Source organism: Ursus maritimus, unplaced genomic scaffold (genome assembly GCF_017311325.1).
Source record: "Ursus maritimus isolate PB19 unplaced genomic scaffold, ASM1731132v1 scaffold_14, whole genome shotgun sequence".
Lineage (NCBI taxonomy): Eukaryota > Metazoa > Chordata > Mammalia > Carnivora > Ursidae > Ursus > Ursus maritimus.
In genome coordinates, this window is record NW_024423786.1 from 5,737,600 (window position 1) to 5,763,774 (window position 26,175).

General features: G+C 50.4%; 2 protein-coding genes and 1 non-coding gene across 7 annotated transcripts in view; 2 read left to right on the plus strand and 1 right to left on the minus strand.

The window, feature by feature from the left end:
* The first annotated feature begins 1,195 nt into the window (after positions 1-1,195).
* Positions 1,196-6,426, plus strand: RPL32 (ribosomal protein L32). 2 transcript variants are annotated; one of them, XM_008697854.2, is made up of 4 exons: positions 1,196-1,286; positions 2,610-2,710; positions 3,544-3,725; positions 6,248-6,426. In XM_008697854.2, exons 2-4 carry the CDS (start codon positions 2,615-2,617, stop codon positions 6,375-6,377), a joined length of 408 nt encoding a protein of 135 aa, XP_008696076.1. In that variant the 5' UTR covers positions 1,196-1,286; positions 2,610-2,614; the 3' UTR covers positions 6,378-6,426. The 2 variants fall into 2 exon arrangements, with proteins under 2 accessions (XP_008696076.1, XP_008696077.1); XM_008697855.2 differs by having other exon boundaries at positions 1,218-1,348.
* LOC121102680 lies at positions 2,403-2,542 on the plus strand. The gene has a single exon (XR_005834792.1). It is a non-coding gene; the product is annotated as a small nucleolar RNA SNORA7 (small nucleolar RNA).
* CAND2 (cullin associated and neddylation dissociated 2 (putative)) overlaps positions 3,732-26,175 on the minus strand; it is a 36,052-nt gene continuing 13,608 nt past the window's right edge. The window contains exons 7-16 of one of the 4 annotated variants that reach the window (XM_040628425.1): positions 25,937-26,079; positions 23,856-24,148; positions 22,620-22,761; positions 20,789-22,291; positions 18,436-18,531; positions 14,787-14,956; positions 13,345-13,509; positions 11,422-11,529; positions 9,100-9,345; positions 3,732-4,803 (exon numbers count right to left, since the gene is read on the minus strand). In XM_040628425.1, coding sequence (XP_040484359.1) covers positions 9,118-9,345; positions 11,422-11,529; positions 13,345-13,509; positions 14,787-14,956; positions 18,436-18,531; positions 20,789-22,291; positions 22,620-22,761; positions 23,856-24,148; positions 25,937-26,079 — 2,848 coding nt within the window. In that variant the 3' untranslated portion in view covers positions 3,732-4,803; positions 9,100-9,117. Of the gene's footprint in view, positions 4,804-6,311; positions 9,346-11,421; positions 11,530-13,344; positions 13,510-14,786; positions 14,957-18,435; positions 18,532-20,788; positions 22,292-22,619; positions 22,762-23,855; positions 24,149-25,932; positions 26,080-26,175 lie in introns of those variants that run through there. The other 3 variants (XM_040628427.1, XM_040628424.1, XM_040628426.1) reach the window with 3 other exon arrangements.

Consider the following 26,175-nt stretch of genomic DNA (forward strand, 5'->3'; position numbering starts at 1 on the left):
GTTGCTGTTAGCTCAGTGATTTCAAGCTCTGCATCCCATCTGACTTCCCAGAGCCCACAGGATAAGCAGGATTCATGAGGTTTGGTATAGTCATAGGCACAAAGGGGTTCCAGTGTCAACCTTATCGATTGCCAGCTGTGTGACCTCAGACAAGACATTTCACATTTCACTCCTCTGGGTTTCCTCAAACGCCCCTATCCTTTACAGTCAAAATCTCATGAAGGAGTTGTCAACACTTTCTTCCTTTCTCACATCTCATCCAATGAACAACACAATCCAGTGTAGCTTCTGTCCCCATCTGGCCCCTGGAACTACTATTAAGATCAGTGGAGGCGTCTGGGTGGCTCAGTCGGTTGAGCTTCTGCCCTCCACTCCATCGGGTGGTGGTCCCAGGGTCCTGGGATCCAGCCCCATATCGGGCTCTCTGCTCAGTGGGGAACCTACTTCCTCTCCCTCTGCCTGCCAATCCCCTCCTGCTTGTGTGCTCTCTGTCAAATAAATAAATAAAATCTTTAAAAAACAAAAAAATGATCAGTGATGTCATCTGTATTGTGTTCAAATTACGGAATCAAGGCGCAAGTTTTTTATCCTGAAATGTGATTTTTTACAATAATCTTAAAAACAAAATCTAAGTAAAACAAAACCAAGAACAATTTAACACTAAGCAGGTTCAGCCTAATGATTAGAAGTGTGGATTTTGGAGTCGAATCCCCAAACTTCCCTTTCTACATATGTGAAATAGGGAAAATAATGGAACTACCTCACAGAATTGTGGGAAGGAGAGTATAAACCTATCGAATGACAGTCTCATTGCCATTTTACTCTATTTTACTCCTCAATTCACTTGAAGGAATTAGGAAGTCTCCGTTTTGTTCCCTCCTGGCCACTAAGAGGCGCACTTAGTAGCAAAAGAAACGCGGGCGGAAATAATCAAAAAACTATTATTCTCCGGCGGAATGGCTTCAATTTCTGGCGGAAGTGTATGTCCCCAACAGGTCTTAGAAGCTCAGAAAGAATTCTAAATACTCTACGTAGTTCCAACAGTAGGTATGAAAAATTCTCAGTACTACTCGCAGATATTAATATCTAGGAAAATAAAGGTATCCTTCGACTTTTTTTCGGTATTATTTCTCTGAAGTGTCTTTCTTTTCTTTGAAGGACCAAGAACCGGATGCGCTCTTTTTTCCCTGCCAGGACCCAGAGGTTAAGTCCCATCAGCCCTCGCGCGCCACCTTCCCCCCTCTTCCTCGGCGCTGCCTGCGGAGGTGGCAGCCATCTGTTACCGGGTGAGTTTTAATCGTTGGCCATCCGCATCTCTGCGGCCTTCATCTGGTCCCATCGCTTCTCGGTGAGGAGGCTTCCCTTTCCAAGCAGTCGTCTTGTGGGCTTTGTCCTTGTCGGTTGGCTGGAGTACGTACAGGAGCAGAGCGGAGCGGCCCGGCCGATGGTGGAGGTTCGCGTCCCAGGGCCACTTGCCCTTCTACGGACGCCGCCGGGTGTCTCTTTTAGACTTGCGGACAGCTTGTTGGAGCCCTGGGAGTGAAGGTCGCCGTTCGGGTCTAGACTGAGGGGGCTTGTGGGGGCCGTGGAGCGACCAGAGGTTTCCGGTTTGATGACTGGAATACTCGAATCACCTTGGTCAGTGATGTGTGCCCGCGTGTATTTTCGGTTTCCGCTGACCGGCGCTCCCTCTGCGGTTTCTGGTCTTGGGGTTGCTGCTGCGGCCGGACCACCAAACAAAACAGACCGACCACCGTGCGCTGCGAGTCGATTAGTTCCGTTAACAGGCTGATGGCGGGTCAGGGTCTCTGGGAAGATAAAACTGCGCCCTGTTGAATTCGAGGAAGTAATGTTGCGGGCGGGGGTGCATTCGTTTATCGAACACGACGTTCGCTGAGCACTTAAACCGGGTGCTAGAGAAATAGAGGCGGGAAAGAGACGAGAACAAAAAGTGTGCTGCAGAAGGAAAAAACAGGGTAACCGGGAAGGCCGCTTTGAGGAGGGTTTTGAATTGAGACTCGGATGATCTCAGGTAGAACAGGAAGTTCAGAGGCCCAGAAACATGGTACAAGTACACCGTGGTTTTGTAGGCCTCTTGTGAGGGAATTGCAGAGCAACAGCACTCGGGGAAACACGGCTTTCTCTTCACATCTGCTTGGGTTCAGTCGCTGCAGGCATTCAATGTGCGGTATCATTCCCATTTTACAGGTGAAAGAACTAAGACTCCAGTTCTTGTAGATCACTCAAGTTCTGCATAACTAAAAGGAAATTCGACCATCTGGGGTTTGGGACACTGGAAGTGGGATTTGCTGTCTTGTGCAAGCTGAGAACGTTTGGGGGTCGATTTGTCTTAGATCAGCTGTTAGCATTCTTCCTTGGCTTTAGTGGGTGAGGTGACCCCTGACCTCCCAGGATCGCGTCTGGAGAGTGGTTAGTATTCTGCCAGCTTCGGAGACGGGAGGGAGAGCAAGCCTGGCAGAGGTACCCATTCCATTCCCAGTTTGCTCAGTAGCTGGTGATTGGAAGACACTCTGCAACAATGTTCAAGCCCTGAGCGGGAAGGCCTCCTTCCAGGACTGCTTGACACCATCTCTGCCTTTTTCTTGAAGGCATCATGGCTGCCCTCAGACCTCTGGTGAAGCCCAAGATCGTTAAAAAGAGGACCAAGAAGTTCATCCGGCACCAATCAGACCGTTATGTCAAAATTAAGGTATGTATGGTCCTGGGATGGAAGTGTTTATTGGGGTGGAGAATGGGCCGTTGGACTTCTGGTATCCCCTGATGAAAAGATCACCTTTGGCAGATGAACCAGTCTCGGTGGTAGAACTCTCTAGAAACCCAGGTCTCCCTGAGTATGCCTTACTGGCATTCAGTCACTTGACTGTAATATAAATTGAAATTTAAATGAGCGCAGAGGGGCGCCTGGGTGGCTCAGTCGTTAAGCACTTGCCTTCGGCTCAGGGCATGATCCCAGAGCCCTGGGATCGAGCCTTATATCGGGCTCCTCAGGCTCCTCCGCTGGGAGCCTGCTTCTCTCCCACTCCCCCACTTGTGTTCCCTCTCCCGCTGGCCGTGTCTCTCCCTGTCAAATAAATAAATAAAATCTTTAAAAAAAAATAAATGATCACAGAGACTTGGCTGTTTTGTCTAGAGGATTGACTCATTTTAGGTGGCCTTAAGACGTTATGAGAGTAGTAGATTATCCTTATTTTTATGATGAGAAAACATCTTGCGTGCAGTGCTGAAACCCATGCTCTTCACTCTTCATCTTAACTGTATACACAGTCCCCTCACATTTTATCAGTATGTAGTTTGCTTTTCCTTTGTTGAGTGTGGATGTGAGTCTATTCCTGGTAGTGAAATGCAGGAGCCCCTATTTTTTTTCCACCAAAAAACAAAAATCTAAAGATGTAGTGAAATACTGTAACCCAAAGACAGCTACTGTTTGACATATTTCCTTTTCACTTGCCCCCCCCCCTTTTTTCCTCCAAAAGGAAAAGTTATTTATCAGCAAAGACACTAACCCTCCTGTGTTTATTTCAGCGCAACTGGCGGAAACCCAGGGGCATTGACAATAGGGTGCGCAGAAGATTCAAGGGCCAGATCTTGATGCCCAACATTGGTTACGGGAGCAACAAGAAAACAAAGCACATGCTGCCCAGTGGCTTCCGGAAGTTCCTGGTCCACAATGTCAAGGAGCTTGAAGTGCTGCTGATGTGCAACAAGTGAGTTGGGTCCCACCTCTGGGTTCAGGTGTCAGAATTCTGCATCTGGGAGCATTTTTGGTAGGGACTCTAGACTTACACAATGCAATTGGAAGAGTTGTGTATTCTCTCAGGAACGTAAAGAATGCTTGTTTGGGACTTCGAAATGTTTCCTTTGCTGGGGCAGGGTAAGGGAACTTGTCCTGAAAAGTGTAGAGACCCAAGATCTGGAAAGAGAAGGACTTTGCTCAATAATAAAAACACCATGGTATCCTTTGGGCAGTTCTTTGCAGAACGTTGCTTTCTTTATGTGACAGCAGGGGGGACATCAGATATAGCCTCAGACCTAAGGGACACTAAATGCTGTGGCCTCAGGTATCTTCCTTCAGAAAGCGACTGAGGTGGAAAAGAGGAGGAAGACTTGGCCGTCAGAGGATGGCTTACACAAAGTTGTAGAGATGGAGGACTGCGCGGCGGGTTCGCAGCATTACTCTGAGAGTTCTGTGAGGGATACTTGTCTGCTTGGGCCGAAACTAGAGCAGTGGGATGAGAAAACATTTCACGTGGGAAGTGATTTAGATGCTTTGAATCTGGATTGGAGGAAGTGGTGCCTTTTTGGTTAAGCAGGGGACCATTTTCTTCCCTTCCTATTAAACAGAAGCTGAAAACCTGGGGTTCCTAATTAGGACGTGAAAAGGGTGACTAACTGTAGCATCTGTGGGTGCGTGCTTACAAAGATCTTTTAGCTATAGCGATTGTAGACACAAGTAATAGAAATAAACGCAGCCATTAGTCTCATTTTGGTTGCATTTTCTAGGTTGGGAATTTAACTGGGTGTTGGAATGCTGGAAATTTTCCTTAGAAAATCCTTGGGTGAGCATAGGAATTAGGGGTGGTTGCCCAAACTGCAGTTAGGTGGGTGGAGAATTATGACAGAAGGATGCGGTACCTGTTGTGTAGCAGAAATGCTGCAGTGTAGATGTCGCTGGTTGCCAAAGAGATACTCTTTAAATAGCTTGGCAGTTTGTGTCAGGATCCATAGAAATACTTGAAATCTATGACCTTCAATCCACGAGTTCCATTTTTGGGTGTTGTATCCCTAAATGAAAAGCATTTTGAAACAATTGAACAATTGTTCGATTCAGTTTCAACAACTGAAAATATAATTTGTGAATGGTTAGGAGTACAAGCGCTGGGTGGAGTGTTACATGTATATTTAAAATGATTGTTTTGTGTGGGGAAGATGCCGTAGCAGACCCGAAAGTAAAGATGCTATATATAGTGATTGGTTATTAAATACAGATGTGGACAAGGACTTGCAGTATATTGGGGGGGAAAAAAGATTTCAGCGTTGTAAACAAAGATTGTGGAAACATTTCAAGATAATGCTACTTAGAGCTTGAGTGGACTCCTCTTATAGAAGATAAACATTCTTTGGGTTTGCTTGTCTCACACTGTTAACGCTATTTTGCTAGAGTTCTTAAAAAGAACTTACTATTTCACTGCCTGATTTAGTCACTCCTTACAGCTTTCTCTCTTTGCTGAAAGTCCTCCATGGGTAGAGGGTCCTTTCTTTTTTAAGATTTTTATTTTTGGGGCTCCTGGCTGCCTCAGTCGGTAGAGCATGCGACTCTTGATCTTAGGGTCGTGAGTTCAAGCCCTATGTTGGGCTGGGTGTGGAGCTCACTTTAAAAAAAAAAAATCTTTAAAATATTTATTTTTAAGTAAGCTCCATGCCCAGCCCAATATGGGGCTTGAACTCAAGACCCTAAGATCAAGAGTCGCATGCTCTACCGACTGAGCCAGCCAAGGTGCCCTTAAGAGTGTCTCTTTAATCTGCAGTTGATGGTGTCATAAATCACTTCTTCACTGAAATGTGCTCATTAGGCCAGTTTGTTACCAAACTGGGGCCTGGTGCAGCTGTGAGGAATGAGTAGGTTAGAACAGTATCTGGCAGCCAGATACTCAGGAAATACTAGGCATAGCTACTTGCTGGGTGACTTCAGGCAATGTTACTTCGCTATTTGAATTGGTCTGTAGCAAACAAGTAAAATGTTAATTTCTGGGCCAGGAAACCCTTGGCTTAATCAAACTGTTGGATTCTGCTCTTGCTTACTTTGCAGAGTTTAAGAACTTCATGGGCAAGTCCACGCTCCCTGAGACACTGCCCTGTGTTGGGCAGATTGAAAGGATTGGGTGGGGGGACTTTGAACTTGGAATCTGGGACTGAGCCATCCTAGCCCTGTCCATTTCTAAATATCTGACTTGGGAATTCACTTCCGCCTTTAAGGCTCATGGTTTATTTGTAAGAGGTGGCAATACCTGGATTACAAGGCTGCTGTAAGGATTAAATGAGCGGGAACGATGAGCGTGCTGCTGTCGCTGCCGGGGAGTACTTGAAGAGCCTTACTGCTGGTACCGAGGAAATTGTTCATCAGCTTTGCCGGCAGCCTCGTGGCTCTGTGATGTGACCCAAAACTGCCGCGCTCCCCAGGAGTGTGTGTTCCATCTGGCTTGCTCCTTACTAACTGCTTTTCTTCCAGATCTTACTGTGCAGAGATTGCTCACAATGTCTCCTCCAAGAATCGCAAAGCCATTGTGGAAAGAGCAGCCCAGCTAGCAATCAGAGTCACCAATCCCAATGCCAGGCTGCGCAGCGAAGAAAATGAATAGACAGCTTGTTGTGCATGTCATATTTGTGTTAATAAAACCATAAAACTACCATCTGGCATTTCCCTCTTTGGTTTTACTCTTCAGTGTCTTACTCTGACAGTTTGTCATGGAGATTATTCTTTTGCCGATTAATGCTCTGTGGAATCCTCCGTTTGAAAGGGATTTATAAGGGATACTCTGTTCTTAGGGCATAGGCTTCTGGTGCCCATAGCAGTCTTGTTAGCTCCAGTTGGGGCTGGGGAAGAGGGGTTGGAAGAGACTTGGGCTTCAGACCAGGGAAGGTTCTATAAACCTTTGATTTGCAGGACATTGCAGCTCAGAGCAAGTAGTCATCCGTAGCCTCCCTTTGTAAATTTGGCTGACAGTCACTATATGTAGTTCTCGTGAGGATTGAGAAAATGTACATGAAAGAATCCAAATGAATCCTTTACTCCCTTATTTATTTGGTGCTGAAATAGCATCCCATAGCTTCTGAACAAAAACATGACAGGATGACCCACAATTCTCTCTACTGCAAGATCAGCCTTGGATGTCTGAAGATAACTTGTGGTCTCCCTTTTATAGCCCTCCTCCAGCTTGCTGCTTCAGCTAACTTAACAGCAGTTTCTGAAGGTGTGGGATCCTTACATGATCATTGGGCCTCTTGATCGGTACTCAAGATTTAACAAGCTGCCTTTTCAACTACAGCCCTAAACCTTAGGCCGCAAAAGCTAGAATTTAGCTTTGTGGGTTACAGGCATACCTCTGGAGACAGGTTCGGTTTGTTTTGAAACCTCTGATGAAACAAGTCAAGCGCACTTTCTGGTTTCCGAGTGCATATAAAAGTTAAGTTTATACTACATTTATTATGTGCAATAGCATGTCTAGACAATGTACCTTAATTTAAAAATGAGTTTATTGCAAAAATGCTAAACATCTGAGTTGTAATCTTTGCTGGTGGAGGGTCTAAACCTCCATGTCGATGGCTGCTGACTGATCAGGGTGGTGGCTGCTGAAGGCTGGGGTGGCTGTGGCAATTTCTTAAAATTAAGACCATGAAGTTTTCTGCCTTGACCGAGTCAAGAATAATTTCTCTGTAGCATGATACTGCTAGGTAGCACTTCACCCAAAGAGCTTTCAAAATTGGAGTCCATCCCCTCAGACCCTGCCACTGCTTTATCAACTAAGTTGATGTAATGTTCAGTTCTTTGATGTCATTTCAACTAGCTTTAACAGCATCTTCACCAGGAGTAGATTCTATTTCAAATTTTTTGTTCATAAGAAGCAACTCCATTTTCTCATGAGATGGCAGCAGTTCAGTCACATCGTCAGGCTCCAGCAGTAACATCAACAATCACATCACCATAACAATGAAAAAGTGAACTATTCTGAGAATTAGCAAAATATGACAGGAAGTGTGCAAATGGTGTTGATAGACTTGGCTCAACACAGGGTTACCTCATACCTTCGATTTGTAAAAAATGCAATACCTGCAAAGCACAGTAAAGTGAGGCATGTCTACAAGGTTATGATAGCGCTTTTTTAAGAACTGGCCATGAGTGGCAGTACAGTCATGGGAAATGGCATGAGGTACTCCAGAACAAGACAATTGCTTATAATGTTTTTGTTTTTTCCCTACCAGCCTGGCCAACTGTGCAGAAATACTAGCCTGCTTACAATTTTCTTGGCCTGCTAGCCATGAGTGGATGTCAGTCCCTTGAATTGGATAGGTAAATTACAAGTTGCCTGCCTCCAGTCAAAGCCTAGTCTGAAACATTTGAGATAATTGTTGGTCATGGGTTCATGATTTCTTTAAATTGACTTGGGAAGTATGTTGACGGTGGTCTGCTGAGTAGAGGAAGCGTGCAGAGAAAAAGTAACACGGGGATCTGTCCTTTATTAACCTGGGATAGCACAGAAAATTCTTTAGCCTATTGCTTAATATTTCTGTGTCTTCAATACTAAAAACTAGAAACAACATGTTCAAAATCTTCCTCAAAAGGACACAAACCAACTGGTGGGTGACATGAAAGGTGGTCTGTACTTTCTTTGTGCTTATTTCCCAGTGGGCTACATAAGAGTTTTGAAATTAGGGAGGGAAAAAAAAAAAAAAACCTCAAAACATTAGATCTAATTCCCTCTCCTGACCACCTCCCCCTTCAAAAAACCAAATTTCAGATTCATTACTGCCAATTAGAAAGTAAAGCATTTTGAATTCTAAAACGTGAATAGCTCAGAGAAGTAGCTTGAGTTTTTAAGATGCCCAGCTGAAGCACTAATGTTTGGCCTATCAGATCAAGTGAAGTGGAAAGTGGGAGAGGTGTGAGTGACAGATCTGGGACACTGGTGGGCAGGAAGGCCAGCTGGCTGCCTCCTAATCTTCTGCAGCTGTGAGCACAAGACTATTTCTAACACTACTTAGTCCTTCGTGAGGCAGGGACTCCCCAAGTGTGAAGTCACACATCCATGTTTATCCGTGTTTGTGCAGAAGGGCTTGGAAAATGTCCATGCCCTGTTTCTTTGAACGACTGTCCTGAGTTAAAGGGCCCAACTGTTGGCAGCCTTGCAGCTCCTGCTGGGGGCCTCGAGTTGGGGTCCCTGGAGAAGGCACTGTAAGCCCCGACCAGGAGCAGGAGGGCCCCCAGTGAGATGAGGAGAGGGCAAAAGTAGAGGCCTGTGGCGGGCAGGGGTACGGTGAGGCCTTGGGCTTGGGTAGGCCCCCTTCTCTTGAGTAAGGGCCCACCTGGGGGCTGGGAGAGGACTAGCTGAGCTCCATTGAGTCTGTGCTGGGGGCTGATGCCGAATCCTTCTGGATGCTTTCAAAGAGGGCAGCAAGTTCGGGGTTGGATCGGATTTGGGAAGAGAAGTCAGCCATGATGGGGCTTTTCCCTACTTCCGGGATGGTCAGCAGGGCGGCCACTGCCCTCATCGCAGAGCGTTTCAGCTCGTCTTGCTTCTCAAATTCCTGCTTCACAGAACCGGCTTTGACCTAAAGTAGGAAACAAGGAGCCATCCTTTATTGAACCTAGCCCCGTGCCACAGCCACCTCACTGGTCTCTGGATTCCTCTCAACCACCTGTAATCCTTCCCCGTTTAAATCACAGTACACCCCCCTACTTCCGTCTCTGTGGTCCCAGCCTCCTGAGGTTTCTTCTGCACTTTTACCCCAGTGGGTTTCCCCAGAGGGGGATTCTTTGTCATTCAAATCAACTTCAAGGTCACCTAGGGGGCCTCTGACCAACCAATCTAAACTGCCCACCTTTCTTTTCATTAATAATTGAACGGTGACAAACGCTGTGAAGTGTTCAGTTAATTATCTCCTTCCCTCGACAGGAGGATTCAGCCTATCTTTTCTTATTGTGCTTAAAACAGGCTCTTGGTACCATATGACTTAAATCAATGACTGGGTCACCACGACAGTCACCTAGCTGGCCTCGACCCCCCTGCAAGCTATTCTGTGCAAGCAGCTGCACAGGAAACCCCCCAAATGCCTTGCCTGCCTTGTTTCTTCATCCCCCCACCCTCTCCCAGTTAGAGAATCTCAGAATTGCCCCACTCCTTATGGAATAAAGTCCAAATTCCTCTCGAGGCCCCGACTTAGCCCAAAGACTCTTCCCCCTGAAGAGTCCAGTGCAGAGGTTAAGAGCTTGGCATTGGGGTTGGACAGTCTTGGGTTCGAAGGCTCTGCCCTGTAAGCGCTGAGGTCATCACTGTGAGCTGCACTTCCCTTACTATAGCGAAGATCCTCCTTTCCAGAGAGTTGCTTTGAGGGTTAAATGGCTTAACACAGGTCCATAGCCCCTGCTCTGAAACCCTTGGGGCCAGGTGTGCTCTTGGAATTCAGGATTTTGGGGGGTTTTAGAAAGGGGACAGTGTGCAGACAACATGGTACAATATCCTGTTATCAAATACAGGAATATTTCCCCTGCTAAATGAAAAATGAAAGAATATTATGAGTGTCACATGGAGAAATAAAAGTCATAAACAGCCTCAGGCCAGTTCAAGTCAAGTTTTGTTGCCAAACAAATTCCAGAGTTTTATAGGTGTCAGTGGATGAGGGACTGTGGACATGGACGCGCTAAGTTCTCATCTCCGTGCCCAACAAACAGCACCCTCTGTGCAGCCAGACTGAGTGGCCTATGTGTGGGCCTCAGATCAAAGCTCCTCTTGGCATCTGGGCTGAGTGAAGGGGGGTCTGCAGCCCTTCCCCGTGAACTGGGATCTTTCTCCATGCCGAATGGCTCAAAGAAAATTAGAAATGATCTGGCCACTGAAACGGTCAAGACTGCAAGGGCCCTGCAGAACCACTGTTTCCTTTGACTTCATACCCGGCATATGTTAAAAACGGAAACTTACAAGGCAGGTTTCTATCTATTAAGAAATGACCAATTTTATCTCTTTAATCCACGGAAGATTTTATTTTATTGGAAAAGGTTTTGCTATTTGAAAATCACTGTTCTATGGGTATCTCTCTTCTTTAAGCTACAATCTGAAATCTTTTTGGTTAATTCCTACCCTTTCAAAACCCAAATTAGTTCTTTCAGTCACCAGGTAATTACTGGATACCCCCTGGGTGTTCCAGGCTCTGTTCCCAACACTGCAGCTTTCCCCCAGGCCTCCTGCTCCAGATCCCTCCCCTGGATCCTTGAGGCACTCCGCTGAGCAGCCACTCTGCCCTGTATCAATCAACCAATCAATGGTTTTATCTTTCCAGGAGTCTGACTCGATTATCCAATTAGGATGTGGGAGTAGGGAACCCACCACGTTCAACGTTGTATCCCTAGTACCTTGCAACAAGGCCTGGCACCCAGGAAATGTTTAATGAATGAAAGAAAGAGCCGGGTTAGAATCCCAGCTCTGCAATTTCCTAGCTGGGTAGCCTAGGTCCATAACTTCACCTCTCTGAGTCTCTGTTCCCCCATGTATACAATAGTGACAATAAGAAGTACTTTCTAGGATGACGACAATGGTTAAATAAAGCACCTCATACACCACCTATAAATGGTAACTATGAACAACACGCAGGTGTGCCCAGGGCTAAGTGGGGTGGGGGGAGGGGGGGTACCTTGGCGGTGCAGGTGGCCCTGAGTGGCTCGATGAGCCGGTCCACTCTCTGCAGAACGGGTGCAGGACACAGGGTAGCCAGTCGGGCGAGCATGATGAAGGTCAGCATCTGCCCAGGAGGAAGGAGACAGAGTTCACAGTGAAATGGCCGAGGACCGAAAGGGGCAGAGCCCAGGGAAGATCAGAGACTCTGGTACCAACACCTGGCGCTCAGGTCCAAACTCTAGCACTAATTCCCGCCGGGGCCCTGCCAGAGTCTCTCCGGCTCCGGGCCTCAGTCTTCTTATCTATAAACTGTGAATGGCGATGGCTACCATGCCAACTACACCCGGCTGACCTGAGGAGGATCAGATCAGAAGAGGCACCAGGGAGGCGGCGATTCTCCAGCTCAGATGCTCACAGGGCCAGGCAGATACTGCCCATGAGTGAAGAGGGCCGGGGGGCAACCGGGAAGGAGTAAGAGGCCCACACTCCAGATAGCCGCTCTCAGCTCCAGCCAATTGTGACTGTGGGAATGTGGCCCAGAGCGGATGGCCTGTTTTCAAAAGAAACTTTGATTTTCATGGAAGATCTCTCAACTTTGAAATGTTGGCACCCAGTTAAAAAAAAACAACCTACTGTGTGAGCTAACTAAGCACAGCTACAGGCCTGGATGCAGCCTGCAGGAGATTAATGGAGGCCTCTCAGGAAAATGGTCAAGTTCCCACAGGCGTTCCACAGCATGAAGGATAGTTGTCCGGATTCTTTGTGCCCTACTCACCCCACCAGCTGTCTACCCTGCCCTGAGTCCCCCACAGCCCACGGCAAAGGAGGGGGACCGGGGCCAGAGCAGCAAAGAGGATAGCACTACACAGCACAAGCTGGTACCCAGGGCTCCTTGCCTTCCCAGCTGGTGCCCTTGAACTCTGGTCTCTCCCCTGTAAAGTGGACATCATAAACCTACCATCCAAGGATAGGGCACAGACTCAACAAGATGACGCTGGGGGCTCAATCGATGTCATACCCACCCTCCTCAACACCAAGAGGAGCCCGGACATTGGGGTCCAAATGGTGCACTGATGCCCAGGCCCCGTCCTGTGCTCCCGGGAGAGCAGACGAGAGGACAGTGGGGCCAGAACGGGTGAGAACAGGAAAGCCTGGAAAGCCAGGGAAAAGGCCTGTAAAAACAACTGCCTTTTATCAGTCGACAGTGGGTCTTGGCCGTCTCTCACATCAGTGCAAAGGGACCTGGCTCCCTCTTCTTAATGCGGCTAGCAGTCCATGACCACAGGTACCCAGTTTACTGAGTCAGCTTCTGACGGGTGGACATTCAGGAAGCCGCCAGCTTTCTCCAACCTCCCTCCGCCGACCACAGGGCTTTGAAGAACAATCTTGAACATAAAAACTCCGAACACATTTTTAAGAGTAAGTCCAGAGACTGTTCATGGAGACAGAACTGCTAGGTCAAAGGTGTGTCAAAGAATTCTAAATGTTTCTAGTTACTGCTAAACCATCCTCCAAAGAGCTCACCCAGTGTAGACTCCCACCAAACGTGTTTGAGAGCCTGGCTCTTTTTCTTATTGAAAAAGAACAATGCAGGGGCATCTGGGTGGCTCAGTCGGCTAAGCATCTACCTTCAGCTCAGGTCCTGATCTCAGGGTCCCAAGATTGGGCTCCCACATTGGCTCCCTGCTCAGTGGAGAGCCTGCTTCTCCCTCTCCCTTTGCTGCTCTCTGCTTATGCTAAGAGCATATGCTTATGCTCTCTCTCTCTCTCTAATAAATAAATAAAATCTTAAAAAAAAAAAAAAAAAAGAACAATGCAGTTATCTTCATGGGGGTACCTGGGGTGGAGAGTGGGGGACAAACAAGTAGTGGGCCCCAGCGGTTCTCGCCTGTCCCCTTGGTACGGGGTGGGCACGGGCCTGGCGGGGGATCCGTCCTACCCGGATATCGTAGTGATCCTTCAGGCCGTCCTCCACGTGGTTCAGGAACTCGCAGATGTCCAGCCGGCCCAGGCAGCTCTCAAGCAGCGAGTACATGCACTCAAAGGCTGCCTTCCGCACGTCCAGCCCATCGTCCACCGTGTGCTTAAAGGGCCCCATCTCCACCTGCAGAATGGAAGGATGACCTCAGGGTTACGGGATGTGACTCTAGGGTGTACGAACACTTCCCTTAGTCCCTGCTGCACACCCCACCTCCCTTGTTCAGTACTGTGTTCTGTCCCCAAATTAAGCCTCGTACTCTCAAGTCTCTGGCCTTTGCTCAGCCTGCAATGCCCTTTGATGGTAACAGTAACAGGGGCGCCTGGGTGGCTCAGTCGGTTTTAAGTGTCCGACTCCTGGTTTCAGCTCAGGTCATGATCTCATGGTTGAGGGATAGAGCCCTGCGTCAGGCTCTATACTGAGTGTGGAGTCTGCTTCAGATTCTCTCTCCCTCCACTTGCTCACACCCTCTCTCCCTCTCTCTCTCTCTCAAATAAATAAAATCTTTAAAAAAAACAGTAACGGTAATTATTATGGTCTATGGAGCAGTGATAATGTGCCAGCCACTGTGCTGAGTGCTTGACAAATGAAATTTTACTCAAGAATCACAACAGCCCTAGGGAGACAGCGTTACTATCAACCCCATTTAACATATGAGGAAACTGAGGCTCAGAGAGGTTAATCAACTTGCCCAAGAACATACATCTAGTCAGTGGCTGAACTAGTTAAAAACCCAGGTCTCTGAAGCTTTTAACCACAAGGCTCTGTTCCTCATGGTAAACTCCTTCTCACCCCTCAAAACCCCACTTAAATGCCCCCTCTTTTGGGAAACTTCCTGAACCCCTCTAAACACAGTCACTTCCTCCTCAGCAATGCCAGGTGGTTCAGACCTTTTTACTATATTATGTGATGACAGCTATTAAGTCACCTTTAATCTCTGCCCCTTAAATCCTTATTTAAGGATTTAAATAGGTCAAATAACCGGCAGAACGGGTGTCTCTGTCCTTGGGGAGGCCAGGAGCTCCCTGGCGGCAGACACCATGTCTGGTCCAGCTCTGATCCTGGCACTCTGACACAGGGCTGGCACGCAGTGAACACCCGCCGAATGCTGAGTGATAATACGAAGCACCAACACTTCCTGAGGCCGACGGTGGGCCGGGGGCAGTTCTGAGCACCTGCAGGACATAACTCATTGACTCTCCTCAGCAACGCTCTGAGGCAGACACAAGTTATTTTCCTCAGTTTGCCCAAGAAGAGAAACTGAGGCTCTGAGCAGATTAAATGGTCCTGGGCCCACGTGCCCAGGGTCACACAACTGGGAAGTGGAGAAGCAGGACTTTACCCAGGCCACAGCCCCACCAGTCAGGCCCAGGGCTCCCTGCTCTGTCCCTCACCGGCCTTACCTCTCGGATGAGGTCCCTGCGGATCTTCGTCTCCTGGTAGAGGAGGGGCAGGATGTCATCCAGCAGGTCCCGGACCAGCGAGGGCTTGTTGTGCACAGCTGAGTTGAAGAAAGCCAGAGTGGCCCGGCGCACGTTCAGGTCTGGATCCTGCAGGCTCTCCATAAACTCTCCTGACGGAAAGAGGAGAAGCGGTGTGAGGGATGGCTCGGCCAAGACACAGACCACCTCCACCCCCTACCTCGGTTCTCTGCTTCATGTGAGCTGTGCGGACCTGGCTGAATGGGGGCAAACATGTTCTGAGCATCTACTTTTTTACCAGGCACAACAAGTCCTTAGAGCCCAGACAGGAATGTGAACTAGAGTCTGGCATGGGTTCAAATCCACATTCCACTACTTCCTAACTAGGGGACCTTGATAGCCTCAATGTCTTCATCTATAAAATGGGAGTAACGGCAAGTACCTATAGTGTAAGACTGTTTTTAAGATTTAAAATGTAGTGATGTAAGATATATATATATATATATATATATATATATAAATTTTTATTATACATATTATGTATTTATATAATTTAAATATATATATAATATATAAATACACAGCAGAGGGCCTGGCACAGAGCAAGGATTCTATAAATGGTAACTGGATATTATTATAGATAAGGCTCTTGAAGATCAGAGAGGTGAAGAAACTTACACATTCACACAGCACTTCTCTTGAGTATACCTTTTTATATAGCTCAGACTTTTTAATAACAATGTTCTACGTGCTCTGTAAATAAATAAAATCAAGAATGAGGGGACTCCCTAAAAAAAGCACAAAAACCAACAAAACCCCTAACTATATTTCAAATGATTAACATAACCAGCAGGTTATGAAAGAGTAAAACAACTATCCAAGTAACTTAGAAAGCATTTTGACTAGATGCCCTCAGGCTAAAGACAAAAAGCCCCATAGACAAATACTGACTTTTCACAGATATAAAGGTTAGCAATTCTCGGTCTCCTTTCTGTGTATTCCAGAATAAATCTTATAGATAGCGGGAGCTGGTTTTCCCCCTGTACGAGAAGGGTATGGAACGGGAAGGAAGGAGGCTAGGAGGAGCCCTGCAGTGCTGGACTGGAGAGAAGGTAACTCACGTACATGCGTGTCTGTCTGTGTACACACACTCGTAAGCCCAAATACTCCCCAGTTCTGTCTGCCGAGAGGGCCTCGCAGCAACAGCACCCCAGGAGCAATGTGCACACCCAGTGTCCAGATCTTAGATTCTAAGTACCATTATCTCGTCAAAGGAATCAGGGCTCCCTGGAGAAATGGCTGGTTCCTGAGCTGGGGCAGGAAAGGCTCAAGGTGAGTCCAGAGCATCTTATTGCCAAAAAGTAAGGATATGTTCAAAGGATGATGGAAACATGTCAACAGAACACTGGAACCTGCCTGAAGGGCCCCCCACTGGCCACGTCTGAGACAAGCTTGAGAATCAAATGAATGAAGACAGCAATAAATTATAATTCACTGAATGAAACAGGAGTCACGAGTCTATAATGACGTGAGTAAATAAATAAGTGGGGGAGAAGGAAACATTTTTTCAGAGAACAGAAGGCAAACTAACAAATACAAAAGGAATGCTGGAATTGAAAGTCACTATTTGGCAACTGTCAGAAGTCACTGAAGCAGGAAAGAAACCACAATGAATGCACAACGCAGTGGGCAGAAATCTGATGAAGGGACACCTGGGGGGCTCAGTCAGTTAAGTGTCTGCCTTCTGCTCAGGTCATGATCTCAGGGTCCTGGGCTCAAGCTCCACGTTGGGCTCCCTGCTCAGCAGGGAGTCTGTTTCTCCCTCTCACTCTGCTTCTCCCCCTGCTTGTTCTCGCTCTCAAATAAATAAATAAAATCTTAAAAAAAAAAAATTTAATGAAGAGGAAGACATTTCCACAGACTCAAAAATACTTACTCATTCCAAAGGAAAAAGTAATTTTAAAGATTTTACTTTTTTGAGAGAGAAGTAGGGGAGGGGCAGAGGGAATGGAAGAGAGTCCCAAGCAGACTCCACACTGAGCATGGAGCTTAACGTGGGTCTCGATCCCACGACCCCAGGATCACAACCAGAGCCAAAACCAAGAATCAGTCACGCAACTGACTGTGCTACACAGGTGCTCCAGGAAAAAGTAACTTTAGAGTGAAGAAAACTGGAAGTCTCCATCTTAACCAGGTGATCAGAGTTACCCTCACCAATCATGCGGCAAACCGCCATCATATGCCTCCCAATATGACGCAGTGGGAAGAACATAAAGTCTCCCAGCAGAGGGATGCTTGGGTGGCTCAGTCAGCCTTTGGCTCAGGTCATGATCCCAGGGTTCTGGGATCGAGTCCCACATCGGGCTCCCTGCTCAGTGCGGAGCCTGCTTCTCCCTCTCCCTCTGCCTGCCGCTCTCCCTGCTTGTGCTCACGCTCTGACAAATAAATAAATTAAAAATCTTTTTTAAAAAAATCAATGATTAAAAAAAAGTGTCCCAGCGAAGCAGGATTCAAACTGAGAGCTGGCAACCTCTGGCTCTGGTAGTTCCTAGACCCCCCACTCTGAGAACACAGCTGGCAAGACCTGCTCCCCTCTGAGCCTCTGCTTCCTCGTCTTTAAGATGTGGCCAGTCCCACACACCATGTAGGGAGCTGTGAGAATGAACCATGGTGAGCTACATTAAAGGACCTAGTTTTGTATCTGATACACAGTGACAGCTTGAAAACTGGTGCGAACATACAACAAGAACCAAACACCCAGGCACGGGTCCCCAGGGCCGCCAGCCACGGGCAGCTGAGACAAGATGAGGAAAATCGGGACCGGCAGCAGTGTGTGCCCCCTGCGCCAGGGGATGGGACGAAGTTGCTGCTGGTACCGCTATGGCCTCTGGTCGTGTTCTCCAACCCCGAGCGTGGCCACGTCTGCGGACCCCTGGTCTCACACAGCAGCGCCCCGGCAAGTGCGGATCAGCACCCCCGTTTTACAGGTGGTGATGAGATGATCTGTCCGTGCTCACACAGCCAGAGAGTAGCAGAGCCCGGCTGTCAACCCAAGACTCCACACTCCACTTGGCTGCCTGGAGGAGGAGGGCCAGACTCCAGTGTGGTCCAGTGACAGGCCTGCAGGCTGGGAGCTTTGAATGTCTGCCTTCTCTAGGAAGAGCCTGGTCCTGCAGAGCCCCAAGAGAGGGCTCACCAATGAAGGCTCCTTGGGCTCCTCAGACAGGGGATGAGCTGGGGAGCCGCACTCCCCATCTCCAGTGCAGTCCTACCCAGCTTGCTGCCTGCTGAGGCCAATGCGTGTGATAGACTGGTGGTTTTCCACTTGTAAGGTACCACAGGGTACCTTCCCCTCAGTAACAGATAGGGTCTCTGAAATAAACTTAGAACCTTACCCCCGTTCTACAGAGGAGGAAACTGAGGCTCAGAGGTGAAGGGGCATGCTAGGCTCACCCAGCATTTAGTGCCAGCACAGGGATTTGAACCCAGGCCCTGCTGCCCATTATGGGAGTGAGGTAGCTGCCTGGGTCTCCAACGCCCCTTGGCTCATGTGTAAGAAAAATCAGCCCAGACTCAAAGGCTGGGAGGGGGGCCTGAATGGGGCCAGGGGCAGAAGGAAGGGGGTACTCACCAATGAGGCTCTTCAGGAGGGGGTCAATAGGATGGGGCTGGTCAGAGATGAGGAACTTGACCGCAGTAATAACTGTGCTCCGGGTGTGTGGCCGACCTGCAGGATGGGAAACAACAGCTTGGTGAGGGGCAGGGCGGATCCTGGACACTCACAGCTTGCAAGGCGCCAAGGCTCTCTGCCTCCCTGCAACACAGAACTGGACCCTCCCCATTCAAAACAACCATCTCTGGTGACGTCAATGCTCTCATTTCCCTTGGCAGCCTAAAATTCATCCCTAAATTCTCCCTGCTGTGGCTAACAGGAAAAATGCCAGTTCTCAGGTAACTGACCCTGCAGAATGCAAACAGGGAACCAAGAACCCAAGACAGTGGTCAATCCACAGCCCAGAGAAAGACCTTTGCTCAGGTCTTAGGGCTGTGTTCTATTTTTCAGATGCATTATCTCAATTAATCCTCAGGATGGTCCTGTTAATTAATAAATGGTAAGATAAATCAAAATGTTTCATAAAAATTACTAATCTCTATTTTACAGATCAGGAAAAAGACCCAGAGAGGTTAGGTTCACCTCTAAGGTCACACAGCAGATCCAAAATTCAATGGCTGATTCTGAGCCCTGGCTGGGCCCTCCTCCTCAGCCTGCATCCTCCAGGCAGGGGGCAGGTATGCTCCAGACAAGCTGAAGGCCAAGGGGATTCCAACAAATTCAGAACACCCCCAAACCTTGGTAATGGAGAAGTCACTTACTTTTACTTTTCTGCATGCTGAGTACAGAAGGTAAAGAAAGGAAAGGAAATATACCTCCCATTATGGTGAAGGAAACAAACCGGAGCTCCTCGCTCCTCTCCTCCCCCAGCATACAACAGTGATGGGTTAAGGTTGTTTCCATCAGTAGACTTTACATTCGACACTCAGGGAAAAAGTTTACGTTTTGGTGCCAGGGTGTGAATAAGGGAAAGAGTTGGTGACTTTAGACTTGCAGCTTCTTCCCTCTTACTCTCTCCTTCCTGACTGGCTCCTGAGAAGATTCGGGGTGGCTGATGAAGATATGGACAACAGGACAGGACGAAGTGAATTTAAAATGAGGAAAATGATGGGGCACTTGGGTAGCGCTGTTGGTTAAGAGTCCAACTCTTGGTTTCAGCTCAGGTCACTACCTCAGGGTCGTGGGATCGAGCCCCACCGTCGGGCTCCCTGCTCAGTGGGAAGTCTGCTTAAAATTCTCCCTCTCCTTCTCCCTCCGTGCACACACGCTCTCTCTCTAAAAAATAGACCTTTTTTAAAAAATCTACTAAAAAATAAAATGAAAAAAAAAAAATGAGGCCGAGGAAGAATATAGGCAGGGAAGTGAGAGGAAGATTAGAGTGAGGGCAGGGAGAGCCAACCGGGAAGTCCCACACACTTGCTAGAAGCAGGCCACGAATTTGGCTCCAAGCTTCCAGGCAGCTAAAAAGGAAATGTGACCGGCTAGCTGGCTCGACAGAGTGTGCAGGAGGCAGAAACCAATCAGAGCTTGGAAATGGCAGAGCAGCTCCTCATCCCAAGACTCTGGCCTCTCAAGGTTCCTCGTGAAGAGCCCTGAGTGTTACAGGCAATGTCCTCGGTATGTTCTTCCTGTCCACACAGTGGTGGTGCGGGCCGCAGAGCTGCTGCTTCCAACCCAGCATCCCAGTAAGGCCTTAACTGTAATCACTAACAGCAATGATAGCAGTTACTCACTTAGCATTGATGACATACCAGGTACTATGTACCCAGCACTTTGCCTCCATTCTGTCAGTGAATACACGCACTGACCCTATCAGGGGCCAGCTGACCAGCTCAAGGTCTGGAGGCCTTTCACTTGCCCAAGTGCCCCACAGTCCCACCTGTCTGCTTTCTTCCTCCCTGAGCTTCGGAATGTCTTGGCATGCCCTTGTCTGACCACCCAAAACCTGCCCCTGGTTTTTGCCAGACCCTCCCCAAACCCCGGGGGGTATGGCACCCAGTCGTGGTCTACATGGACATTTGCTCCTGGCTCCAACTAGCCCGAGACAGCTGCACTCCCTGCAGGCAGAGAACTGCTTTCATTAACTTCCGCCCAGAGCATGAGGCCCCGGTCCACACCAAGGAGCACGAAAGTGGCATCATGCAAGGCTTATTTTTTGAGGGGATATATTAAGGATTCTCTCTCCTGCATCCCAGAGAGACCCCAGGAGGAGGCCACAAGTCTCTGGAAACACTGTGTTTTTAAAGACTCCTCTGTCCACACTGTGACTCTCCGACCCAGTCGCTTGAATTAGCTCACTCTGAGTGGGCCGCTCAGAGGCAAACTGCCCACTTCCGATCTGGACTGCCTTCGCCCACACCTGCGCCCCTACCTGCAGCAAGCTGCTTCCGGAATCGGGGCAGAAGGAATGGAGGGTTCACGAGGACCAGCTTGCCGATGCACTCAGCCACCACCCCCCGGGTGCCCTCCTCGGCGCCCTCACAGCGCTGGAAGAGCAGGGTCCAGATGTCCTCGGCATAGGGCTTCAGGCTGTCGGGCTGGGCGGCCCCCAGGGCCTCCCTGAGCGAGTGCAGCAGCAGGTACTGCCGCCGGGGCTCAGCCTCGATCTGCCCCAGAAGGAAGGGCAGGAAGTCGGGCAGGTTCCCGGCGCCCACGCGGCCCAGCGCATAGGACGCGGCCGCCCTCACGTCCTCACTGGGTGACCCCAAGGCTTCCAGGAGCACTGCCTTCAGCTCCCGCTGGGGGCCTGGCCCAGCCACCTGGCCCACCTCAGCCAGCGATAGGAACGCCAGGACCTTGACCCCTGTGCTTGAGTGGGGTGACCTGGCATCGCAGACCAGGCGGTTTGCCGTGCCTGCCGCCTTCTGGGGACAGGCGGCCGCGAGGGCTGCCACACACCGAGCCAGAGAGTGGAACACCTGCTTGTGCAAGCCTGGCCCACCATCCGCAGCCTCGTCATAAACAGGTGCCGTGAGCATGCGGATGAGCTCCTCGTAGTCCACGCACGGGGGGCGGGTCCCCACCAGGGCCTGCAGGAAGCCTTCAGCAGCCGCTAGCACGCTGGTGGGCAACAGGGGTGAGCGCAGCAACCGCAGCAGCTCTGAGAGCACGGGGCCACTGACCTTGGCCAAAGAGGCCGGCTGGGCCTGGGTCACTGTGGAAAGGAAGTCCACGGCCAGCTGGGCCACGTGCATGTCACTCTCACTGACCAGGGCAGGCAGCTCGGCCAGCACAGCCTGCACGGCAGTTGGCGGGAGGCTAAGTCCCTGGCTCTGGGCCAGGGCGTCCAGGGCAGCCAGCGTGGCCAGCCGCAGTGCCCGCTGGTTCTTTCGCAGGAACGAGGCCAGAATGGGCAGTGCCTCCGCCACGATAGGCTGCAGGTCAAGCTGCAACGGGGACACGGCCACCAGCGTCAGCGCCTTGACAGCAGGCAGCCGGGTGATCTCATTCCGCAGGCGGTCCAGGAGGAGCAACAGTGACGGCCCTAGGTCATCCCCGAGCCGGTCACCCAGGTGAGCCACAAGGTGGCCCATGCAGGCGATGGCGCGCTCCTTCACTTCCTGGTCCAGGTCAGTGGCACGGAGCCGTGCCAGGGTGGCCGCAGACATCTCTCCAACATATGGTTCGGGATCCAGTGTCCGAGGCCTGTCCAGGGGCCACAGGGCCCGCACCAGCTCCTGGAGCACCAGCAAGGCCTCGGCCGCGATCTTGTAGAAAGGGTCGGCTACGCAGGCCATCACAGGTGGCAAGAGAGTAGGCAGGTGTGAGTGAAAGGCCGCGGCTGGCTCTGTGCCCAGCAACCCCTGTAGGAAGGCCAGGGCGTCCATCCGGATAGTGGAAGAGCTGGAACGGTCCACCAGAGAGAAGACAATGCCTGTGGGGTGGGAGCAAAGGTTATGGGGCCGCAGGCAGGCCCTGGATATGGGAGTGGAGCACCTGCAGGCATCTGAGCTAGACCCAGACCCCAAGGCTCTTAGGCTGCAGATTCTGAAAGGTCAGGGCTTGGCCAGGGCTGAGGGACGCAAGGCCAGGAAACCCCTCCGAAACCAGGAAGTAGGGCCTGTACCCCGGCTTTGTTCTCACTGCTGGCAGTGGGGAGCCACCGTAGGTGGCTGAGCAGGGGTACCCACGGGGATTGAGGCCTGGGGTCTGGGTTCTGGAAGAGCACAGGACAGCAGATACCTGGCTGCAGTCCATCCTACCTGCTACCAGCACGGGCATGTGCTCTGCCAGGCTGCCGGGGAGGACACCCGCCAGCTCGGTGAGGAGGCTGAAGCAGCCCTGGCGAGCCCTGACGCTCCGATCCTTAAGCTGCCGCTGCAGGGCCTTGATCACAAGAGGCACCTGTGGGCAGTTTGAAGGAGACCAGTGACCACCCAGGAAACCTGGCTGTCCCTTCCAGTACTGGGGGGCTTTGCCCAGGCACATGCCCATGGAGGACCCCGGTGCGGGAGGATGGCTTCATCCCCAGCTTTCCATCACACACTCCATAACAGGCACCTGAGTCCGCACGCAGACCCTTGGCGGTGGCTACTCTTTCTGGGCCTTCTTTACAGATGGGGAACAGGTCAGAGAGATGAAGTGACTTGCTCCAGGTCACCCAAGGCAGTCTGGCTCTCACCCCTACACCCCATGAGGGGAACGGAGGCCCCTTTCCATTCCCCGCCTAGCTTCTCTCCCCAGATGAGCCCAGCTGTTCCCTGAGCTTCAGATGCCAGTGAGGCAAAGGCTCCCAGATCTACATCTCCAACGTCAGACTCATTCGTGGGTAAGCCGCTGGCCAGACCTCTCCACGTGGGCATCCAAGGACCTCCCCCATAAATGTCCAGAACAGAGCTCCAGATATTCCCTTCACCACGTCAAGGAGCGGCAGTTCATGCTTTAGCCGGAAACTCGCACTCACATGACACCTTCCTGTCCCTCACCCTCCAATCCAATCTGTCAGCGAGACCCAAAAACTACCCCTCCAGTCTGACTAGTCCTCTTTCCCCTACTCCCAGCCCACAGCACCATCCCTTCCACTCGCACAACTACAACGGCTTCCGGCCGGCCTCCAGAGGCTACTCTTTCCCGCCCTGTGGGTCCATTCCCCACACAGCAGCCAGAGCGAGCTCCTTCAAACGGGAATGGGATCCTGTAACTCCTGTGGCTTTTAGGCCCTTAGAATAAAACGGAAACTCCTTCTCAGGGGGCCAGAAGCCCTATTTGTGCTGTCTGTCTGCCGTTAGCCTGTGTGGTCCAGGGGCCAGTGTGTCACCTGCCATCCTCCCCGCTGGGCCTCAGCACCTAACACAGGGCCAGGCAGAGTCTGGGCTCAGGGCGCACTCTTCAGTGGGTGGACAGATGGTGGGGCAGCGGAAGGATGGGAAGGCGGATGGCTGGGAGGGTGAGTCACGAGTCGAGGAACGGGGATGGGAGAGAGGAGGAGGCATGCTCACCTGGCCTCGCAGCGCGTGGAGGTTGCTGCCTGTTTGGGTGGGCTCCTCCATGGACTCCAGCCACCCCTTCGGGGGTCGCGTCTGCCGCAGCAGCACAATGTAAGCCCCGAAGACATCAGCCTTGACGTTCTCCTCACGCTCCCTGAAGCGGTGGATGAGTGCAGGCGCCAGGGTGCCGTGGAAGTCGGGCAGCAGGTCAGGCCGAGAGCCAATCAAGGCTGCCATGCACTTGGCGGCGGCCCGACGCACCTTCCAGCTCATGTCATCGTCATCACTGTATTCGTCCTCACTCTCTGGGGCAGGAACGGGACACCCATGGAGCCAGCGCACTGCAGCCTGGCCCCACCCAGGCTGTCTCCCAGGATGGGAGCCAAGCCTGTTTCAACTTTTGATGACTATTTATAGGCTATTAGGAATGTTACCTGCCATTTAATGAACACCTACTATGTGCTAGAGGTGATGCCAAGCACCTCAGATCCACAACCTCATTTGAGCCTCACAACTACCTTGTGAGACAGGGACTATTTTCCCTCTGTAGAGATGTGGAAACTGGGGGGAATGGCTCACCCCAAGTTACATGAGCAGGGATATAGCTGCAATTAGACCAGGATCCTCCCTTTGCCTCCAGCCGTTCCTGTTTTGCCTGTATCAGGAACAAAACTAATTTCCAAGTCATTACTGAGGATTCCAGAGAATCCATTTGGGGCACAAAATCTATCCTTTGATCAGAATTGATTGTGTGATGTTTCACTTATTAGGATTCCAGAAAGGAAACATGACAGGCCTCCCCTTGGCCTCCTCCCTCCCTCCACCCCCAGTGTCTCAAGTCCTCATTCTGGCTTCCAAGCAGGACTATACTAACAAGGAAAAGCTGTGTTTGCGTGGCTTTCTACTCTCCAAGCTCCCCTGAGAGGACAGAGCTCATCAGGTCTTCACCACACCTCAGGAATGAGGGTGTCTTGAGCTCCATTTGATAGATGACAAGAATAAAGCTCAGAGAGGGTGAAACTCTCCTGAGGACACACAGCTAAGAAACAGGCCCACGGGGCTGAGATTCAGGCCCACGGGGCCCACGCATACACCTGGGAAGATGCACATGAAGCTAAGAGGGGGGTGGACCGAACTAGGGACACCACCAGGTGCGGACCCAGAGGCCAGTGTGTTGTTTCTAGCCATGCCACTCCTTAGATGACTCGGGCTTTCAGAGCACTGGCGTCTGGGGAAGCCATAGTGGGCCACGTGGATGGTCCCAGGGCTGTGTCCTGTCGCCAGAGCAGATGTCGTCTGATGGATTGTGATTTGTTACCTCCACCCTATGCCACCCAGGAAGAAAACATCCATAGCTCCAGGCTACTGACAAGAAAATGCCCATTCTCCCTGACTTGGCATTCGAGGCCCCAACACGCCTGTCCTATCTCATCTCCCACCATCCCATCTTATTCTCAGTACCCCACCAGGACCTAAGTCCCTCTCCTCCATCAATGCTCTGCTTCTAGGGCCCAGGGCCATCAGTCTGAGTGACAGGTAGGACCACGGGCACAGAAGGAAGGAAGCCACTGCATCCATTCTCCATCCAGGTATCTCTCTCCCTGTTAGTACGTATCATACCATTATTAGAGCTTCACTCTGCTGGGTTAAAGCACTGGCTCTTGAAAGCCATTACTAAGCAGGCATAGAGATGGCAGCATAGAGGTGGGGGCTCCAAGTCCCAGTTTGGCCACTTCCTAGCTGTGTTATCTCAGGCAAATCCCTTCTCTAAGTCTGGGTTTCCTTGTCTGAAATATGAGGATAATAACAAGCACCTGGTTTTCTAGAGTTATTGGAAGGAGCGTGAAATGAGAATGCTCAGGACACCAGTAGATGTTCAATAAATGACAGCAATTACCACTATCATTACCCTGATCTATGCACAGCGTGGGGACCTTGGGGAACCCAGATCACGGAGGGGAAGGCTGGAGACTGAGGAAGAGTGAAGATCAGGATGGGGGTGCGAGATGTGTCTTTGGCTGGGGGTGGGTGGTATCCCAGGAAAGCTGCACCCATTTCCACCTTCCCACCCCAGTGACAAGTTGGCCACCCACCTTGCTCACTGAATTCATTATCTTCTGTCTCCATCTGCTCCTCATCCCCATCGCTGTCATAGTTATAGTTCGGGTCGTGCTTCATGTACTGGAGGCAGAGGCTGGTCACGTTGGGCACGTGAGGACCCATCTCCTTGGGGCACCTGTGGGGCAGGATGGGTGAGGCTCTGCTGGACAGGCAGGAGAGGGTAGGGGGCGAGCCCAGTGGTGAGTCCTGAGATCTCACTGCTTTGAAGCCA